Source organism: Colossoma macropomum, unplaced genomic scaffold, assembly GCF_904425465.1.
Source record: "Colossoma macropomum unplaced genomic scaffold, Colossoma_macropomum, whole genome shotgun sequence".
Lineage (NCBI taxonomy): Eukaryota > Metazoa > Chordata > Actinopteri > Characiformes > Serrasalmidae > Colossoma > Colossoma macropomum.
The window spans coordinates 18,428,836-18,449,349 of NW_023494788.1; the positions used below are offsets into that span (position 1 = coordinate 18,428,836).

The following is a 20,514-nucleotide window of genomic DNA, read 5'->3' on the forward strand; positions in this document are numbered from 1 at the left end:
AATTTACACCATTAGACTGTGTTAGACGACATCCGTCTATGCTGGATGTGTTCATGACTGTCTTTGTATCTTTTTCTAGGTAAAAAATTCTAGGTAAATATTTGAAATATTTAAACATTTTTAAAGTTTAAAAATTATAGGTAAAATATTTTGACAATCACATCAAATCACATCAAAACAATACTTTGAATAAAGAATGAACATTTTTTAATGCTATATTTTCAAAAGATATTTAAGTTCATGACTGTGACAGCATGATGCACAGAGAGGAATAAGCATTTCACTGGCTTTGGTGTTATATTTGGTAGTATTATAAACAGTATTAACTCAGAGAAACAGGACGCATTGGCAAGATGACTTTAATATGAGTAAATTTAGGTCAACAAAACAGTTTAAAAGTCAAAGAGTAAAAAAAACAAGACAAAAAAGGAGCAAATGGCGAATTACATAATCCAACAGAGATTTTGACTTAATCACATCAAATCACATCAAAATAAGACTTTGAATGAAGAATGAAATGTATTTAATGTAATATTTTCAAATGATATTTAAGTTCATGACGGTGAAAGCATGATGCACAGAACACAGAGATACTTCAGAAAGTGCTGTTTATAGTAAGTCTACAACTTTACAGCTCAGAGGAAAACAGCAGTCCAGATATTTTTTAATTGTCATTGGATACCAAATAATTATGGAACCTTAGCTTATAATGTAAAGGATCCAATGAGAATTACATATTTTATCTGTTTTATATTTAACATTAATTGGTACATTTAACACTCTGTTCATGCTATTAAAAATACCCAGAGAACACTGACACTTTACATCAGCACCTTTAATTCAGTATGACAGATTTTTTCTCAGTTATTTTTTTTTTCATTATCTTATTATTTTTCTTATTTTCTCACCAACGTTGTCTTTCTGAATTGGTCTGTAACAAACAGGGAAGAACCTCACTTGGTGTGAAAATGTTCTCCTTGTGTCCTCTTTTCTTCATCTTCAAATATAAAGGAGTGAAATAGTAGCCCTCGGAATTACTCTCCTATTTCAGAGAGAAAAAAGGGGAAAAACGGTTATGGCTAAAATGGACAACTACATTAGGTGGCATTATAAATGCTAATTATCATTGCTGTTGGAACAAAACCTTGTATCTTCATTTTTGTTTTGTTTTTTCAGTTTTTGGCATAATTTGAAAATCCCTGTTGGTCTTTACATTGTGCGCAAATTTCATGATGAATGGACCAAAAGAAACGACCCAAAATTACTTGGGAAAAAAAGTCTGGTTCCATTGACTTACATTAAAGGTAAACTATGTTCCTTCTCCTGAAAGTTACCAATTCGGAGATACGAGGTTTTGTTACAACAACAGTGAAATTATAGTGGACTGTAGTTTTCACTGAGGGCTATATTGCTTTGCTGCAATAGTGAGATCTATACTGATGAGCCAAAACCTTCATAGATGAAGTGGATAATGTTGGTTATCTTGTAACAACAGCGCATGTCAAGGTATAAGACATATTAGATGGTAAGAGAACAGTTACTTCTTGTAGTCGATGGGATGTGTGAGAAATGACCTGCTGTGAAGACCTGAGTGACTTTGGCAAGGGCCAAACCACCATGCCCAGATGGTTGAGTCAAAGCATCTCTGAAACATCAAAGTTTGTGCTCTCAGTCAGCAGTGGTGAGTAGCTATCGACAGTGGTCTGAACAAACCATGACAGTGACAAACCATTAACTGGCAACAGAGTGTTGGGCACCCAAGGCTCTCATGACAGAAACAAAGGCACTGAAAGTTTTAATGGAGGTTAAAGGAAACATGTGTCACAACACAAAGTGCATCCCACACTGCTGAGTATGGGGCTTTGTAGCTGCATACCGGCCACAGTGCACATGCTAACACCTGTCCACTCTCTAAAGCAGGGGTGCACAACTCCGGAGGGCCAGTGTCCAACACAGTTTAGTGATTTACCTGCTCTAACACACCTGATTACACTTCTCTGTTAATTGCCAGGTTTAGTTGGTGTGTTTGAGCGGGGAAACCTCTAAACTGTGCTGGACACTGGCCCTCCAGGACTGGAGTTGTGCACCCCTGGTCTAAAGGGCCTACAATGGATACACACATGTTAAAACTGGGCCTTGGAGCAATGGAAGAGGGTCCCCTGGTCTGATGAGTCCCATTTTCTTTAGCATCACATGGACAGCTGGACATGTGTGCACATTTTACTTGATGAAGTAATGGCACCAGAAGAAGATAACCAGATGGAGAAATTGTGATGCTCTCAGTGATGTTGTGCTAGGGCACTCTAGATCCAGGCATTCATGTGGATGTTAACTTGACAGCGCCCACCTCTTTGTGAACCAGGTACATCTCTTTATGGCAGAGGCAGTGACCTCTTTCAGCAGGATAATGTACCCTGCCACACTTAAAGTATCTTTCGCTAAGGACTTGGTGCCAGGTACCAGAGGGCACCACCCCCCCAGCATTGGGCTATGAAGCAGTCAAACTGTGTTCTCTGGAGTGATGGAGCTCCATCCAATACCTTTAGGATGAGTTAGACTGATTGAGAACTAAACATCTAAAATCAGTACCTGACCTCACTAATGCTCTTGTGGCTGAATGTAATCAATTCCTCACAGCAATGTTCCAACATCCAGTGCAAAATCTTGTTACTGCAGCAAAGGGGGAACAAACTCTCTATTAATACTCATTATGGCTGATGCAAGATTCCAAGTCCAATAGGGTTAATACCCTTAATTTCTGAAGAAACGTTGGTTTAGCAGGTGTCTGTATACTTTTGGACATACACAGTTGCATGCAAAAGTTTAGGCACCCCTGACCAAATAGCATATTTTGTAGGTTATTATTTTTAAAATAAAAGTTTAGGCATCTTTCCAGTAAAGTCTCAGAACTTAACTCCTTAGGCCTTAACTGATTCATTAAGACCAGTTAGGCAGGTCAAGAGTTGTTATTGGGAATATCAGCTAATGAAAACTATAATAGTGCAGTATATTTTTTTTAGTACTTTTTTTTTTTTTACTATACTATCAAAACTCAACAACAGTGAGCTTGTATGAGAAGCTAAGGATCAGAAAATGAAGCCCAATGACGCCTACAAAGCCAGGGAAGCCTGTATAAAATATCAAAGTGCTTGCAGCTTGTATTTCCACTGTCCAAAATGTCAGTAAGACATGGAGGGTAAGGGGAACTGTGGAAGTCAAGGCAAGACTTGGAAGACCAGCACAACTCTCAGATTGAACTTCTCATATGCTAGCTAGAAAAGCAAAGCAAAACTCCTAGCAAAGGACCTGCAGGAAGGTTTAGCTGTGACCTCATCACAAAAGGCGACATCTGAAGTAAGCACAATAACATACAGATGAGCCAGAGGTGTTTTGTAAACAAGTCCTGTCGACTGCAATAAAAAGGAAATCATTGGCCACAACCTCCAAAAAATGTTTGGACAAAAAGGAACAGCATTTGATGAAAAGAACACATTGCCAAATGTTAAACATGAGGGTGGATCGGTTAATTTTTGGAGTTGAGTCGCACAGGAAATTGCACAGGTAAATGAGAGAATGGATTCCACTAACAAGTCTGGAAGCCAATGTGACACGGTCAGTCAAGAAACCAAAAATGAAAAGAGGCTGAATTTTACAACTGGACTACACTCCAAAATATACTTCAGAATCCTCCTTAAACCACTTTAAGACATAGAAGATGAAGCTTTTGGAATGGCCCTCAAAGTCCTCTGACCTGAACATCAGTCAAGATCTGTGGGTAGATATTAAACATGTGCATGCAAGACTAGAACATTTCTAAAACAATAACAGAAAGACTCCTAGCTGGCAACATGCTAACTGGTTTACATGCCATGTTATCGGCCAGAGGGGCTGTTACTATTTTGAACTTCAAGTTAATCAAATATAGAACATTAACATTTTGCTGTAGAGGTTGTTTTTACTTCTTTTCATTTTAAAACATAAAAAAATGTGTAATTTGGTGCCCAAACTTTTGCATGTAACTGCATGCAACCTAAATGTGGGACAGGCTGCACTATGTTAAAGTGTTGAAAACACACCATCTTTTGAAAGTGTGAAACTATCTACAGGTTATTTGAACTCAGTTTTAAAATAGATCAAGTGTATATGTTAACTTCTTATTCTTGTTTTTATGGATATATTAAGTCTTGTAAACATCTTTACGTTGTTTAATGCTGTAAAACTTAAATAACTACTTTATTCAGAACTACCACAGTTGGGTTTCCTGAATGTTAAATATTTACAAGTCATTTAAAGATGACGGTGTGAAAAGTACATTCTACTCTGGCAAATTACGGAGAAGTTTATATTTATGAGCATGACAAAGTCATAGAAACTCATTTAGAATGTGTGCTTTACAGCAAAGTAGAACTGCAACCCCAGGATTGTAATTAATAATAATATCTTGGGCCTTTTTGTCATGTTATCACACAATTTATCTTTTTTGATAAAAATAACCAAGAGGTAGTACATCTGTATTTTACATTTGCTACTTCCTAACTTCAGCAGCCTGGAAAAATGCATTTTCTATTAATTATCAGGCATCAAATATTAATTATCTGCCAGTTGACAATACATTTTGGTCACAATCCTGAGAATATTACTATGATTCAAATTAAAATGTGTTTTGAAAACAGTGATAAAATTTACCTTAATAAACCAGCACACATTTGGACATGAGATCTAGTCAGGGCTGTATATGTCTATGGTGCACTATAGGTTACTAATGAATAGGTGAAATATAGATGGTTCCTTATTCATGTGCAAGAACCTTTGAATATCTCATGGTACATCTGCTGTTAATGAATGCAAGTGACTCAACAGATCTGACTGTTTCTCACAAAAGACACTTTCTAAAGCACTGAATCTGACACTTCAGTGGAATCAGTGAAAAGAGTATGATGGTAACGTACCTGGTCTTAAAGCGCCTCTGGGAAATTGTGGATGCCAGACTAAGATGTATTGCCTTAAAATGCATTGAGAGAGAAAGATCTTCGAAATTTTACCCTCATGGTAATGAATTCCTGAACATACTGATTCTGTATAAACTCACCGCTGCAGCTCTCTCTCCTACAGCTCCAGTAGACTAGAGTGATATTCCCGATTGAGAACAAGGCCAGCGCCACTGCCAGGGTAACAACTAGCACAGGCTGATGATCTAGAAAACAGAGATCTGGAATAAGTGATAGCTTTGTGGATACAGTGAGAAAATTTTACACCTGATTCAAATCTTTTTGCGGGATTTTCTCTGAGTGTTAACTTCAAGAATGATCAGCAACGTGCAAGTTTATAATGAATTTCATGTTTTGTGCTTTAATTTGTATTAATGTTTAATGACGTTTGTTCGAAAGCCTCAAACTTCTAAAATTAAATGCTGTACTGCCATGAAGAGCTTAATGGGTGTGGCCATGTGGCTCCTGAGGGGCACCATGCGCCTGGTTTAGAAAAGGACTGTTAGACCCAATATCATTTCATCCCTTGCCCCTACCAATTAGCCCTTACCCCTCTGTTTTGCGCATTCATGCCTAGGGGTGAAGTGTCACGATTTTTGTTGAGATAAAGGGGTAGGGTGAAACAGAGGTTTTTCAGAGGCTTACTCCAAACAAAGCATTATGATAACAGAAAACCACCAAGATGGCTGCACAAGTGGCCAAAGAAACCCACGAATGTCAGTATTTTCTCTGCTGCAAAATTTTTATAACCATTGTATTATCTTAGTTTATGTCATTACAATGTAATATGGTCTTTTTCTTTATAGCAAGCATAAACATTCACTAATAGTATGATGTCTCTATAGCTAGCTAGCTAAATTTCCCATTCCACCTCAAATGGCAGCAGTTACATTCCGGCACCTCAGGAGTCAGAACTGCTGCACCATTTAAGGTGGAACAGGAAAATTCGAACGAGAAGCTGGCAGATAACTGACTTCAGCTTTATATCTCTGAAGAATTACGGGTTGGTGATAATAAATTATAGTCGCATCACCCCTCTTCGAGGGCATATGATGCCCTTACTGTAACTAAAGACCAGCAGCAAGGTAGCTGAGTTTGCCTGTTTAAAATAAAAGAGCATTTGCCCATATGCGCAATGTTTTCCAGGTCTTCTTCTACACCAATGCTACTATGTATATATATATATATATATATATATATATATATATATATATATATATATATATATATATATATATATGACACTTAACTTACTGTTAAACTTGAAGTTCTTAAGGTTACTTCATAAACTGTTAAGCAAAGTGATTTTTGTTTCAGAGTAAACCACTTTAAGCACAACATCAGACTGATGGTAAACTCTATATGTGGAGAAAGCCTGAAGAAGAATTCCACCAAGGCTGGAGCAAGGCTTCTATAAGGCACAGAAGTGGAAACATCGAAGCCTGGGCTGTTTTCCTACAGTGGTTACAGTCCACGTGTGTCCTTTGATGGGATCATGGACATGGACATGGAAGTGTACAAAGGCATTGTAAACATAAACCTGCAGAAACTGCACAAACAATATTGATCTGATTCTCAGAAGCTGCCTCTTAAAAGAATACTTTGCCAAAAAGAAAATTAAAGTCCTGGAAGTGTCTGTTTAACATAAATGCCACTTAGTTGGACATTTTGTTTCTTAACAAACATTCTTACACAATGAACTTCAATATTTTAAATGGCATATATGTCCAAAAATATTTGAGCCACTATATGTATATAATGTATATAAGACTAAAACAGACTCACTCAGTTCTACTGACGCTCCATTTCCAAAAATGATCTTCCCACAAGCAGCCACAGCGCAGTAGTAAGTTCCAGTATGGTTGTGGTCGAGGATGTTCTTGGAGAAGTTGTACACAGAGCTGTGTGTAGACGAGCTGATCTCACACTGACGGATGCTGCTGTTCTGATGAGTGTAAATGATTTCAGGAAAGGATTGTCCTGCAGCAGCTCTGAACCAGAGCACTCGGAGTTCTGCTGTTCTGATCTCAGAGAGGACCGTGCACTGCAGAGTGACCGACTCTCCTGGAGAAACTGACCCCCATACTGGGGTTTGGACAATTGATGCCTTTAACTGAGGATGACCTGGTGAATGTAATACAAATGTCTTGTTTACGGCTGCACTTTATTCTAATTAAACATTTCATCATATTAATAATTTTCAGTGTGAGACATTAACCGAATATTACTTACTCTTAAATAATTCTAACATTGTAAAAATAAATTGTGAAAAGTTTTGAGTGTGCTTGTATAATAAAAAAAGTAATGTGATTACCTGTCACAACTAAGACTATGATATTAGAAAATGTAAATGTTTTTCCATCACTTTTTCCACAGAAGTACATTCCTTCATCATCTTCAGAAGTTTCTTTAATAGTCAGAGAAAAATCTCCATTTAGATTGAATTTTGAATCAGATAAAATGGGAGATCTGTTGTCTAACTTTGATGCCACTTCTTTAGGTTTCTGCCACAGTTGTTGTTTGTACCAAACCTTAACGTTTCTATCAGACTTTTCAGCTGTGCAAGGCAGAGTGACACTTTCTCCAGACCTAACTGAGATAAACTGCTCATTAAGATCCGCAGCTTCAACAAGACCTACAAATTACATGAAATCAATTATAAACAATAAGAACAATAGTGGTTGACATTTTGGCAACAGAATTTATATAAGAATTTAATTGTAATTTAATATCTGACAATTTTGTAAAGAGCTCACAACTTACATATTATGTAGAGAGATAAAATGAGAATCCGCAGTGGAGCCATCATCATCATCATCATCATCATCATCATCATCATCATCATCATAAGATGCTTTGCTTATATGAAGCAACTTGGAAAGGAACCTTCTGACCCAAAGCAGCAAACTGCATTAGCATGCTGAGCTCAAGAGATAATCTGATTGGCTAGCAAATATCACAAGGTTTTTTTTTTGTTTTTTTTTTGACACCATGCTTCATTGTCATTATTACTGGCACCACTGCAAAGGGGGTACTTTGTGTAACCTCCTTTTGCCAACATGACAGCAATTTCTGGTTTAGTGACTTATCATTATGATAAGGTTCATGATAAACACTGACAGTGAAGTATAGATCTGTAAGACTATGGTGGGAGAAACATGACTTATTGGTCACCATTCAATCAAACAGCTAGAAATTTGAAATATCTGGCATTTAAGTGTCTAATATAGTTGCTGTTGAAACAAAACTCAGTATCTTTAAATTAGTAACTTTGTCAGAGAAATATATCAGGTGACATTTGTATAAGTCAATTCAATATGAAATATCTTTTTATCCTCCTTTACCAAGTAGAGAAAGACAGGTTTCAGTAAGAAGCTGAGTTATCTAAATCTAAGTTTGGTCTGCCATGTGGCCTCAGTATACTGACACCAAAAAAGTGAAAAATTCAATTTAATATATATTATTTTATATAAAATGTAGTTTGTCTACACATTACAAAATGGTTGAATCTGAAATCAACTCATGTTTCCAAAAGCACTGTAAAACGTGCCCTCTTGAGGAATTAGAGATGTTTCTGTGTCACCATGTCCATTCATCCATTCAGAACAGAATAAACCAGACGCAGATTATTTTTATATTCAGTTAGGGCACCTACAGTGTGAAGAATATTCCTATCAATTTATTTGCCTACTAAAAGTCATGGTATGTAAAAAAAAACACACGTCTGCACATTATTCTGCACAATTATTGCTTTTTTGCTGAATTTAACATATTAAAAAAGAAAACAAATATGATATGAATTTATGGTACATTTTATTTTTTTATTTTGTGTCCAGTGGGCCCAAAGTTTCATTACACACTTCTATAACCAAAGAATATTTCAACCAGTTTGCTTCGAAGTCTCTATATTTACTGAATAATAAGCCTCAGTATGTGATAAACCTAGGATTATAAGGGGTTAAACTCAACTAATAAACAGAAGCAGGTGTGGTGTGAATTCAGTTTCAAACTATCAGCCACAATCTCTAAAGGTCTGCAGAGTGACCACAGCTTTATTTTGATCTAAGTATATAGAAACACGTCTTCTACATTTCCATGAACACAATATCAGACGCCATCTGAGCTCATGAATGTGTTTGCTACGTGTGAATGACTAAAGCGACCACACACTCTAACACTGTGTTCTCGCATCAACAGTAAACAGAAAATATCCACAAACTTTACTTCTGCTGCTACAAGAGAAGAGAGTCCAGTGAGTCAGTGATTGTTGGGGTCAGTAACTGAGAAGTATCTGACTTCAGAGTAAACACTGTCTCCAGAGCGTCCACTCTTCATTCTCAGGCTTTTGGCCGCATAATTCAGCTCCACAGCAGCAGAGTCCTGTAGAGAGGAATATGAAATATTAAAAGCTGAAGATTAGAGAACTTTATGGGAATTAAACAGTGTCAGTGTGAATGAGAGAACATATAGTACCTGACTGGGTTTGTTCTCCACCACTGAATCATGATCTCTCCCTATGATGGAATAAAGAAAGATTACAGTGTCATATGTAGAGTTTAGATCAGAGAATATGACCTCAGTGCTGATCACTTTTGGTTACAGTCAGCATAGCTAATTCACACAAAATGATCATTGTATTACTTATTTAAATTGTCAAATATGGACAAATGTTTAATAATACCCTTCCATGGATTAAAATTCAGCTTAAATATATATGCTGGAGCCTATCCCTGTCATCGGGCAGAAGGCAGGATACACCCTGGACAGGTCGCCAGTCCATTATATATATATATATATATGTGTGTGTGTGTGTGTGTGTGTGTGTGTGTGTGTGCTGCATTCTGTACATTCTGTACTTTGGCTATACTCTTTGTGGATAAGCCAGTAAATAATACATTACAATAATCCAAACAAGAGAAAACAAACACATTAGTCAACTTCTTAATATCGTGCCATGTGAGATGAATCCTGACCAAAGTTTTCCTCTTCAATGAACAAATTCACATCAAACCAACCTCAACGACTTTGTTTACATCTCAGCAATTTAATCACTTAGAAACTTTAAAAAGATAGGTGGAATTGATCTTAAATCAAAGTGGGATTTTGAAAAACAAGACCAAAATTATAAAAATAACTCAGTTTAACTCCAATAATCTCATATATTCCTCCAAAATACATTGTGCATGGTACTGGATGAGTAAGGAATATCATTAACCAGTAATAAAAATGTTTGAGCACATATAGAATTATATCCAGGATACTGACACATCTGACAGATGTATTTTTCGAAAGACCGAGTCAAAGTCCAATAGGATTGATAAGTTTCCTGTAAAACAGGGTTAAATGAAATGATAAGACAGAAGGCGTGGCTTATATTCACTATAGTCTCTCATGTCTGAGAGGAAAGAACTATGAAACCACAGTATATACTCAGAGCACGGCCAATGATCACACTGCCACCTACTGGTAACAACAGGCTTTTGTACATTTTAATGACAAGCTAAAGGACTTAAAACTGATGGTCACATTTGTTCCTTCAGAATCCCTCAGATACTCAAAATAGAGAAAGAATAAAAACCTCTCTAATAACTGGAAATCTAAACCATAATCATTACTAAACGACTGCAGAGCATGGATGATGGTTGCATTTATTATTTAATCTAATAAAGTTTTTTGAGGCATCTTGATTTTCAATCTTATGTTAACCCCTTCTTAAGGCATATAATCCGGTATCCGGTGTTAATTACTTAGAAACTGTTGGAGGTGGGCAATACAGTGATATAACATTGTTATTGTGATACGTTATGTCTCAAGGCACTTTTTAAGGAGTATCATGACCATCATTAACTTTAGAACAACTGCATACACCATTATACTGGTTGTTGTTGTTTACAACGTCTTTACATCAGTTAGATAAAGAGCCCATAAACAACAACCAGTGGATAGTATCCCAGTGTACTGACAGTGTTTCAATACCTTCTGCAATCCTGTACCATGAAAATATTATACTGTATGGTGTAATCTTCATTTTTAGATTAAAACCTCTCTCTTAGTCTCTTTCCTTCTCACATTTAATTCTGTGTTAGTTTCACCTTTGCTGATTGCAGGAGTGGCGCCTCTGATATAGAAATCATAACATAAACAGTGCTCACTCAATCTTGACTACTGACTGGATGTAAAAGATTTCTGATTGTCTATCAAGTGAAAACATTCAATAGCACAGATTAAAATGTACACTTTCATGCAGAAACTAAATAATAAGGATTTTTATTGATGGTTTTGGCCTGAGAGATTCCAGATTTAAACCTTATGGAGAATATTTGGTCTTACATAATTATTGATTACATTCACAGTCACATTCATGAGTCAATAACCTGTCTAATTATCGGCATTTTACTTTCTCATAGTCATTTAAACAGGTAATGATACATACAACATACAAAATGACTTCAACACTACAAGAACTAACAGTCGGCCTATTTAGAGTTGTGCTTTTAGAAGCCATCTTACAGACACACTCACTCACTCACTTACTTAGAAATCCAATCTAAGATTTTCTACAAGAGGGCGCTTTTAGCACACAAATCATTGAGGTTTTTGATTTGTATCACTACAATTACATTTGGACAGATGTTTCAGTAAACTTCAGCGTAAAAAGGCTAAATTAACTTCTGTGTGATCAATGTTTTGCTTATGGCCCATATTATGGAAAAATGAATTTACCTCACTTTTTTGTGATAAAACAGTTTGATGTGGTATATAAATATAGTTAAAGTTTCAGCTTTCATTCTCTGTTCACTGTTTCTTGTGATGCAATGAAAACCAGCACATTTAATATATTTGCCTAATCAGTCCCGTCCATTAACGCTGAATATATGAGGAGTGTTTAAGCCTGGAATGATTTTTGTATGTGGCACAGTACAGGAGAACCAAGTAGGACAGAGCTCATTTACATATATCAATCTCAAAGGCCTATGACTGTTTTCAGTACATAGAACAACACATGTAATAAGTGGACTTCAGGGTAAAGGACAAAATAAAGGACAAATACGGGTCCTTTAATAAAGCAGAGAAAAGGCAGCATCATTATAATAAATTTAACATGGAGGCCCTGGAGGACGTTGGTCATGCACAGGGCCGGCTAAGGCCTTTTCCAGGCCACAAGTAATGTTTTTCGGGCCCCCCAAATTGATGTACTACAAAACCAAAGGGTGACTAATAACAATGACGTTGTTGAAATCGGTGGAATTCCCCTTTAAAAGAACATCATCTGTTGGGCTTTAGAAAGCAGAAAACAACAAAGAAAATCTTCAACAAGAATCTTTTCTGACATTAGAAACTGACTCTACTATTCAGGAGGAACATGTAACCAGTATGCATTAGAAGACAGATATGTTGGCAAAATAATAAATAAAGTGCATGTCTGAAGTATTTCAGCAAACTGCAGACAGTAAAAATTAAAAGAAGACAAGAGTTTTAATTTAGGAGAAAATTATGTAGTAATAAAAACATGGAAGAGTAAACCAGTTCAGTTCTTTCTTACACAAACATTTATTCTAATAACTGACCGTCTCATAAAGACCCTCCTCTCACTGATAGTTGCGTATTACTGATATCTATAGTTATGAACACACAAACACATGACATGCAGTTTTATTTTGTTTTTTTGAGTACCTGACTCCACCTCCTCCACCACACTGAATGTGCAGATGATGATGCACTGTGAGTAGAACTTCTCTAAGCTTCACTTCCATTAGTAATAAATACCATTCACCAATAAGAGAATTCATGAGTTACAGTTAACGCGTTACTCTGCGGTCATTAACAGAGGAGCCCCTCACTGCAGAATACAGAGTGTCTTCTTGTGGCTGTTCTCGTTTCCCTCTTCCTCTTTTAGTTTTCCTTTCATGGAAATTTAAGGCTGCATAATTCAGCTCCTCAGCGTTTTCATCCTGCAGGAACAGACATGAGAGTTTAAATAAGAGCTCTTATATATCATTGATTTTGTACATGTAATGTCAGGAATAATGGCACTAAAGCAGTACCTGTTTGGTCGTCTTCTCTTTGACTGAGTCTTTAGGTTTCTCTGCTGAATAACAGACACAAGCAGGTCAGCATCTTTATCATGTTTGTTGCATTTTGTTGGTTGGTTGTTTTTTGTATTTTACATTCACTACCATTCAAAGTTTGAAATCACTGTTTTTAATATCACAATCAATTTGTTTGCAGACCCTTGTACAAAATAATTAGTAAGAAGCTGTAAATAAAAATGAAGAAATGTGTCCTGAATGATGAGTTAATCCAAAATGACTGAGAAAGCTGTATGATATCAGGAATGAAATTATTATGAAATTATAAAATTAATATTTAAAATTCATAGTATATTAAAACTGAAGATCAAATCTCAAGGCAGATAACCAGACCAAAAGATTAAATGTATGTAGATAATTACAGTATAATATTTATCCTTTAATAGCTTTTGTTGACATAATTAGTCATACTGTTGAAAACATCTTAATTTTTTGTAGATAAATTGTAATATGACTGCATATAACATAATAAACATTTTTAAACTTTTGAATGCTAGTGTAAACACATGAAAACATTTCTATTGTAGCAGGTGCTTATTTACTTACTGAATTATATTTTTTCCAAATGTACGCTGAAATGCCTGAAGTAAAATATCTAATAACTGGATCGTTTTTGTAATATCACACATTCAAGCAGGAAAGTAAATCAGAAAAATCAGAGGTACAGGCTGAATAAAATCATAGCAAGAATCATTGCTTTCTTTAACATTCCAGGTTCAGATTCGATTCTAGGCAATGGGCAGATACATACTACATTACATTCTTATGTCTTCAGGTGTCTTTGCACCATATTTTACCCCATAAGACTACACTGTAAAAAGTGGCTCGTCAGATCTACTTAAAAATCTCTTCATGTGGTCACAAATAAATTAACTAGTTTTATTCAACCTAAATAAGTACTTTGAATGAGCAATTCTTTCAATCAAAGTAATTTTTTGAGTTATATAAATAGATCAGTTGCTTGTTACCACATGAAGTAATTTTATAAGTAGATCTTATGAGCCACTTTTTACAGTGTACTTGCTTAAACCTGATATTTAGTGTTTATACTTACCATCTTGTTACACCAGATATTTATGCAAGTATGCAATATTGTACAGTGTTCTTTATCAATTTTATATATAGGAGCTGTTATGCATTTCAGCGTAATTTAGTCATAATTTTGCCTAAAATACTTACAGCACTATTAAGTTTGTACCTCACAGTTAACAAGTAAATATATTAAATCTATTAGGCATTTCAGTGTAATTTAGTTAGAGTACCTTGGAACTGACCAGTATGTTAAACAAATTGTTATCTAATATTTTGGAATTTGTACCACACACTTACCGGCTTTGTACTTAGAAATTAGCCAACTGTAAAGATAGCATTACCTAGTCCTTTGTAATCTGGATACTTCATTTGTAACTAGAATTTTCTTAAACGGATTACTTTAACTTTAAAAAGTTACATGATTCAGATGAAAACTCACCACTGCAGTGTTCACAGTTTCTCCTTTTACAGAATAAAATGGTTTGGACAGAGATCACAACCACACACGCTCCTAAAGCTGCTCCCAGACAGATCACTACAGGATCCAGAGGCTGTGCTGAAGAACATGCGTGATCAGAAAAAAAGAGTACATTGGTACTAAATACATCAAAGTAGGTTCTTTACATCTCTAGAAAACATCTTTACAATAGCTTTTAAAGTGGAGCTGTTTTCAGGCAAACGTTTTTTTTCATTTTAAACATTCATATGCAAACGTTGGGCGCCTTTGTTCAAAATAATGTCTTGTTGATTTTCGAAGTGAAAATTCATTAACACATTCTTCACAGAGAACACGCTCCTGCACATTTTAATACACAATAATTGTTTATTTGCTGAATTTGACATACTGGAAAAAAAATATGCATAAAATATACCCTCTGCTAAAGTTATGGCTCATTTTGTATTTTATAGGTTTTTTTTTTTTTCCAACATTTTAAACTCAGCAAGTAAATAAAAATTGTGCACTAAAATGTGCAGAAAAAAATCCATATTTAAATGTGTTCTCTGTAGAGGATGTGGAACTTATTTTCACTTAAAAACTCAACCAAATGTAATTTGACCAGGGGGTGTTTAAACTTTTGCATATGACTGTATTTATGAATTTACAAAATGACAATTAACAAACACTTTAGGATTTTTGCAAACAAAAGAAAGAGAACAGAAAAGAAATAAAATCTCAAGTTGAGAGATAAATAAAAGTTTGGCCTCAGAGAAGTAAAATGTCATGGATGACCATTTTGCAGTCCTTTAACATGTAAACAAAATGGAAATTATACAGAATACGGAACAATATGAAAAAGAATGTCCAGAAGTGCACACTTAAAAATAGGGTCCTTTAAGGGTTGTTTAGTAACAAAAATCATTCTATACGGAACCATGAACACTCAAAGAACCCTTTGTATTATTAAAGGGTTCTTTGCATCGTGAAAGGGTTTTTTAGATGGAGAATGTGCTGTAGATTGTTCTATATAGAACGTATTTGAAAAGGGTTCTATAGGGCACCCAAAAGGGTCCTTCTGTTGATACAAGCTTGACATCGTAACAATAGAAAAACCTTCTTTGTGCTATACAGAACCATTTTCTTTACTAAAGAATGATTTACAAACCATATTTTAAAGAGTGTGACATTTATAACAATACACAGAAAAAAGTGTCTTGTTATATCTAAAATGTTTTGTTTTATTTTTAAATAAGTGTACAGTGAGAAAACTTACTCAGTTCTACTGATGCTCCATTTCCAAAAATAATCTCCCCACAAGCAGCCACAGCGCAGTAGTAAGTTCCAGTATGGTTGTGGTCGAGGATGTTCTTGGAGAAGTTGTACACACAGCTGTGTGTAGAAGAGCTGATCTCACACTGACGGCTGCTGCTGTTCTGATGAGTGTAAATGATTTCAGGAAAGGATTGTCCTGCAGCAGCTCTGAACCAGAGCACTCGGAGTTCTGCTGCTCTGATCTCAGAGAGGACCGTGCACTGCAGAGTGACCAACTCTCCTGGAGAAACTGACCCCCATACTGGAGTTTGGAGCACTGATACACTTAACTTTGGGTGACCTATTTAATGATATAAATATTGTAAGAGATTTTTGAGTCAAAGTATGTGTGCAAATAAACTGCCTTGAAAATGGTGAAATCACATGTAGTCACATTGAATTTGCTGACATGTAGTGTAATAATCTGTGGCTGAAAATACTGACAACACAATCTGCCCTCCACATTTATAGTGATTATGTTAGTATTTACACCATCAAGCTGACTATAGTAATGTCTCCCAACCTCCTGGAGGCCCACTGCTCTGCACATATTAGTGTACTTTTACCTGAATTGTTAAAGCAGAGAAAGCACTAAAACATGCAGGGCAGCTGGCCTCCTGAAATAGGGCTGGGAAACGCTGGACTAGAAAGTTAGAGGGTAAAATGTCCCGGTTATCTCCGAATCAAATTATTAGGCCAAATCTGTTCTCCTCACATTAAGTCAATGGCTATTCTTATTGGCTAACAGTGATCTGTACATTTATATAGTTATAAAGGAAATAATCATAAAAATATATCATTATGGGGTATTGTGTAGAGAATGTTTGTTTTCAAAAAGAAAAAAAAAAAAAAATTCTTTTAACGTAAAAATGTAAAATTAGACCTTAGGAGTAAGATATCCTCCTAGACAAAGGGGAAGGCCTACTTTAGCGAATTGGACCAAAAATATCCAGTGCTGTGAAAAAGAATTTCTTTTCCCAATGTCTTCTATTTTTGCCTATTCACCACACTTGAATGTTTCAGATCATCAAACTACTTTTAGGCAAAGATAACCCAAGTAAACACACAATGCTGTTTTTAAATGATGATTTCATTTATTGAAGGGAACATGCTGTTCAGCCCTACTTGGACCTATGTGAAAAACAGTAATTACCCCCTTAGCTACTAAATCAACCAGTTAACCAAATTCAGTTGACTATTGGGTCACTTAAATAGAACCTGCCTGGAATGTGAAGCAGGCTAGAAGGTCTCAAAAAGCAGAACATGATGCCACATTCTAAAGAGATTCAAATACAGATGCAAAACAAAGTCACTGAAATCTTACAACAGTGACAAGCCTTCTCAGCAGTGGCCAGCCTAGCAAAATTTCACCAAGAGCATATCAACGACTCATCCAGGAGGTGATAAAAGAACCCAGATGAACATCCAAAGAACAGCAGGCCTCACTTGCCTTAGGTGGGGTCAATGTACATGATTACACGATAAGAAAGACTCTAGGCAAAAATGGCGTCCATAGGAGAGTTGCATGGCGAAAATCACCCCTGACCAAAAAGAACACAAAGGCTCGTCTACATGACCCCCAAGACTTTTGGGATACTATTTTGTGGACTGATGGGTCAAAGGTGGAACTTTTTGGAAGGCATGCGTCCCATAACATCTGGTGTATTGCTAACACCACATTCCACCATAAGAACATCATACCAACAGTCAAACATGGTGGTGGTAGTGTGATGGTCTGGGGCTGCTTTGTTTCTGTAGGACCTGGACGACTTGTCACAATTGATGGAACTATGAATTCTGCTCTTTATCAGAAAATCCTGAAGGAGAATGTCTGCCTGTTAGTGACTTAAAGCTCAAACGCAGTTGGGTTCTGCAGCAGGACAATGATCTAAAGCACACAAGCAAGTCCACTTCTAAAAAAAATAAAATAAAAAATTGGTTGGAGTGGCTGAGTCACTTATTTGCAGTTGCTACTGCCTTGGGTGGTACAACCTGTTGTTAGGTTTAGGGGCAATTACTTTTTTTCAAATGCGTAATAAAGAGTTTTAAATAAATCTTTATTTTTAATAAATGGAATGATAATTTAAAAGCTGTGTTTTGTGTTTACTCATGTTGTCTTTATGTTTTATTAAAATTAGATGATCTGAAACATTAAAATGTAGCAAATTAGCAAAAAGGGAAGAAATCAGGTGAGGGACACTTTTTTACAGCATTGTAATTTAGATTTTCATCATAAAGACACAAAGCTGTTCAAAGGAGTTTCCTTCACTAGGTAGCATTAGTGTTATATGCTACCTATGACGATCTTTGGTTTAAATCGGACATTTTTGCTTTCTTGATGGAGATGAGTTTGAAGGTCAGTTTTAAAACTACGTAAAGTTACATCACCTGATCTGTTTTGTCACATCTAATAGTTATTTATCACTTACCAATTAAATGTTAGATGATATTGCTGTGTTTATATTGTTAGTATTACTGATATAATAATCATCATCATCATGATCATTATCATCATTATCATGTACTTAATGTACTTACAATAAGTATTAACATTGCTGTGTTTATATTGTTAGTATTACTGATATAATAATAATAATAATAATAATAATAATAATAATAATAATAATATTCATCACCATCATCATTATCATGTACTTAATGTACTTATAATAAGTATTAATTAACAAAATTGCCATTTAAAGTTTTTCTATTTTACTGTTTTTTGTTGGTTTTTTTGTCATAGTTTATTAGAATGAAGTGGAATCATTAGAACCTAAACTGACAGAGGCCTCAATTTCATTAAAAAAAACAAATGCTGTGTTGTACTTTGATTAGTAACAGTGTTCCAAAAAATGCAAGGACTATAAATAATTACATACACAGTCTTAAGCAAAAGGATTTTGAATTGAAACAACGTTTACATTTAACTGTTGATAAATGAAAATATGGTGATTACCTGTCACAGCTAAGAAAGTTCCACTGGAAAACTGAATCGCATTCCCATCAGATTTACCACAGAAGTAGATTCCTTCATCATCTTCAGTAGTACGTTTTAAAGTCAAAGAAACGCTGCTTGGTTTTGTCTCCAGTGAGATTCTTGATGGGTCGAACTTAGGAACAATAATAGGTTGTAAATGTGCTATCACTGTTCCCACCAGCTGAAGAGTCTGTCCCAGTTTCTGCTTATACCAAAACATTCGCTCTGAACTCAAGCTTTTACCAAATGTGCAGTGAAGTGTAGCAGCTTCACCAGCTTTAACTGACAAAAATGGCTTCTGATGAAGACCTACAGCTTGACCGTGACCTATAAAATGAGTTTAAATTAGATTTAACTCAGTTAGGAGAAATGAGAAAGGAATGGTAATAGTAATACATACAAAGAAACTTACCTATTCTGTAAAGACTGGCAATAAGAATCCAGAGGGGAGTTATTTTCATAGAATGCATTGGATTATTTGAAATGAATGTTTAAAAGGAAGTCACAAGGTCCTTTTTGCCTGCTTGACAGAAGATAATTTGACCACCAGAAGTTCACTGGGGGCCTCTTTATAAGCTGGCTGTGTCATCAATAGTGAAACAGCCAATGAACATCTTTATTCAGGAAGTGTCACCTCACAGAGAAAAAACTTGATTTGAAGATAAAATACATTTGCCTTTACTATTCCACAAAAAAACTAGAATATTGTATTTACAAACACATTTTTTTTTTTTCAATTTTCTGATAGTACAACATATTCTTATACTAAATAGAGTAATGATATTTCACTAGGGGCTTTTATTATAGTAAGGGTTTGGGTGAGATTTTTTCTTCTTGTTTTAAAGAATTATACCATGTTCATTTATGTTAAGAGTTCATTTGTTATCTTGAACCAGACAGTTTGTTGTCAGAGTAGACTGTCGCTGTGCACACAACAAAACAACATGTATCTGTCTTCAGTCACTTGAGTAGAGTTAACCACCATTAACAGGTTTTCCTAGTTTGACACTTCGAAGCATCTGCAGTTTCGGCTCTGCTGATCTCTTGATAAAACCAAAGCTGATTACAGCTACTGCCATGATGAATTTGTTTACCAGTGAAGCACGTTGGGTTTTAAGTAAGCAAACCATGCACTGATGTGGAAATACCAAGTGCTGATGGCAGCAACATCAGTGATATCAATATTGCTGATATCAGTATCACTAGTGGACACTTTCAGCAGACCACACTACTGGCCTTGCAGGACATGTATGAATAAATCAATGAGCAGCAAACTAACAAAAGCCACAGCCAAGTGTAAAGCTCCTGTCCACCTCAAAACAAGACATAACACTCATAGCATGAGAGAGGCCTACAATGGCTGAAGACCTGGTCATGGTGGTGACAGATGTTTGTGATGAAAATTGGAGATTGTGTTCACCTTAATTTCACGTTCACCCAGTTTTTGCATAATTTTATGTTGAATTGTTGAATAATATAACTGAAAAATGGTAATAAATACAAACTGATGAAGTTTGTCCATTCCTATAGCTATAATGAAATGCTCTGCAATGAATCCCTGTACCTCCATCACAAACTACTGACTGCTGACATACATATTTGCGCTCTAATAATCTCTACAGGCTCCTCCTCTATTACACTGCATTAGAAGTTTCATTCTTTACAGTATCTGGGGAT

The 20,514-nt window shown here is 35.7% G+C and overlaps 1 protein-coding gene and 1 long non-coding RNA gene across 2 annotated transcripts; both read right to left on the minus strand.

Annotated features, from left to right (window-relative positions):
• Window positions 1-443: 443 nt before the first annotated feature.
• Window positions 444-19,057, minus strand: LOC118806534. The gene is made up of 5 exons (XM_036567963.1): window positions 18,817-19,057; window positions 15,823-16,161; window positions 5,090-5,194; window positions 4,950-5,002; window positions 444-1,042 (listed from the first exon to the last, which is right to left on the minus strand). Exons 1-4 carry the CDS (start codon window positions 19,055-19,057, stop codon window positions 4,989-4,991), a joined length of 699 nt encoding a protein of 232 aa, XP_036423856.1. The 3' UTR covers window positions 444-1,042; window positions 4,950-4,988.
• On the minus strand, window positions 12,364-14,688 carry LOC118806973. The gene is made up of 3 exons (XR_005007158.1): window positions 14,550-14,688; window positions 13,034-13,077; window positions 12,364-12,940 (listed from the first exon to the last, which is right to left on the minus strand). It is a non-coding gene; the product is annotated as an uncharacterized LOC118806973 (long non-coding RNA).
• Window positions 19,058-20,514: the final 1,457 nt, after the last annotated feature.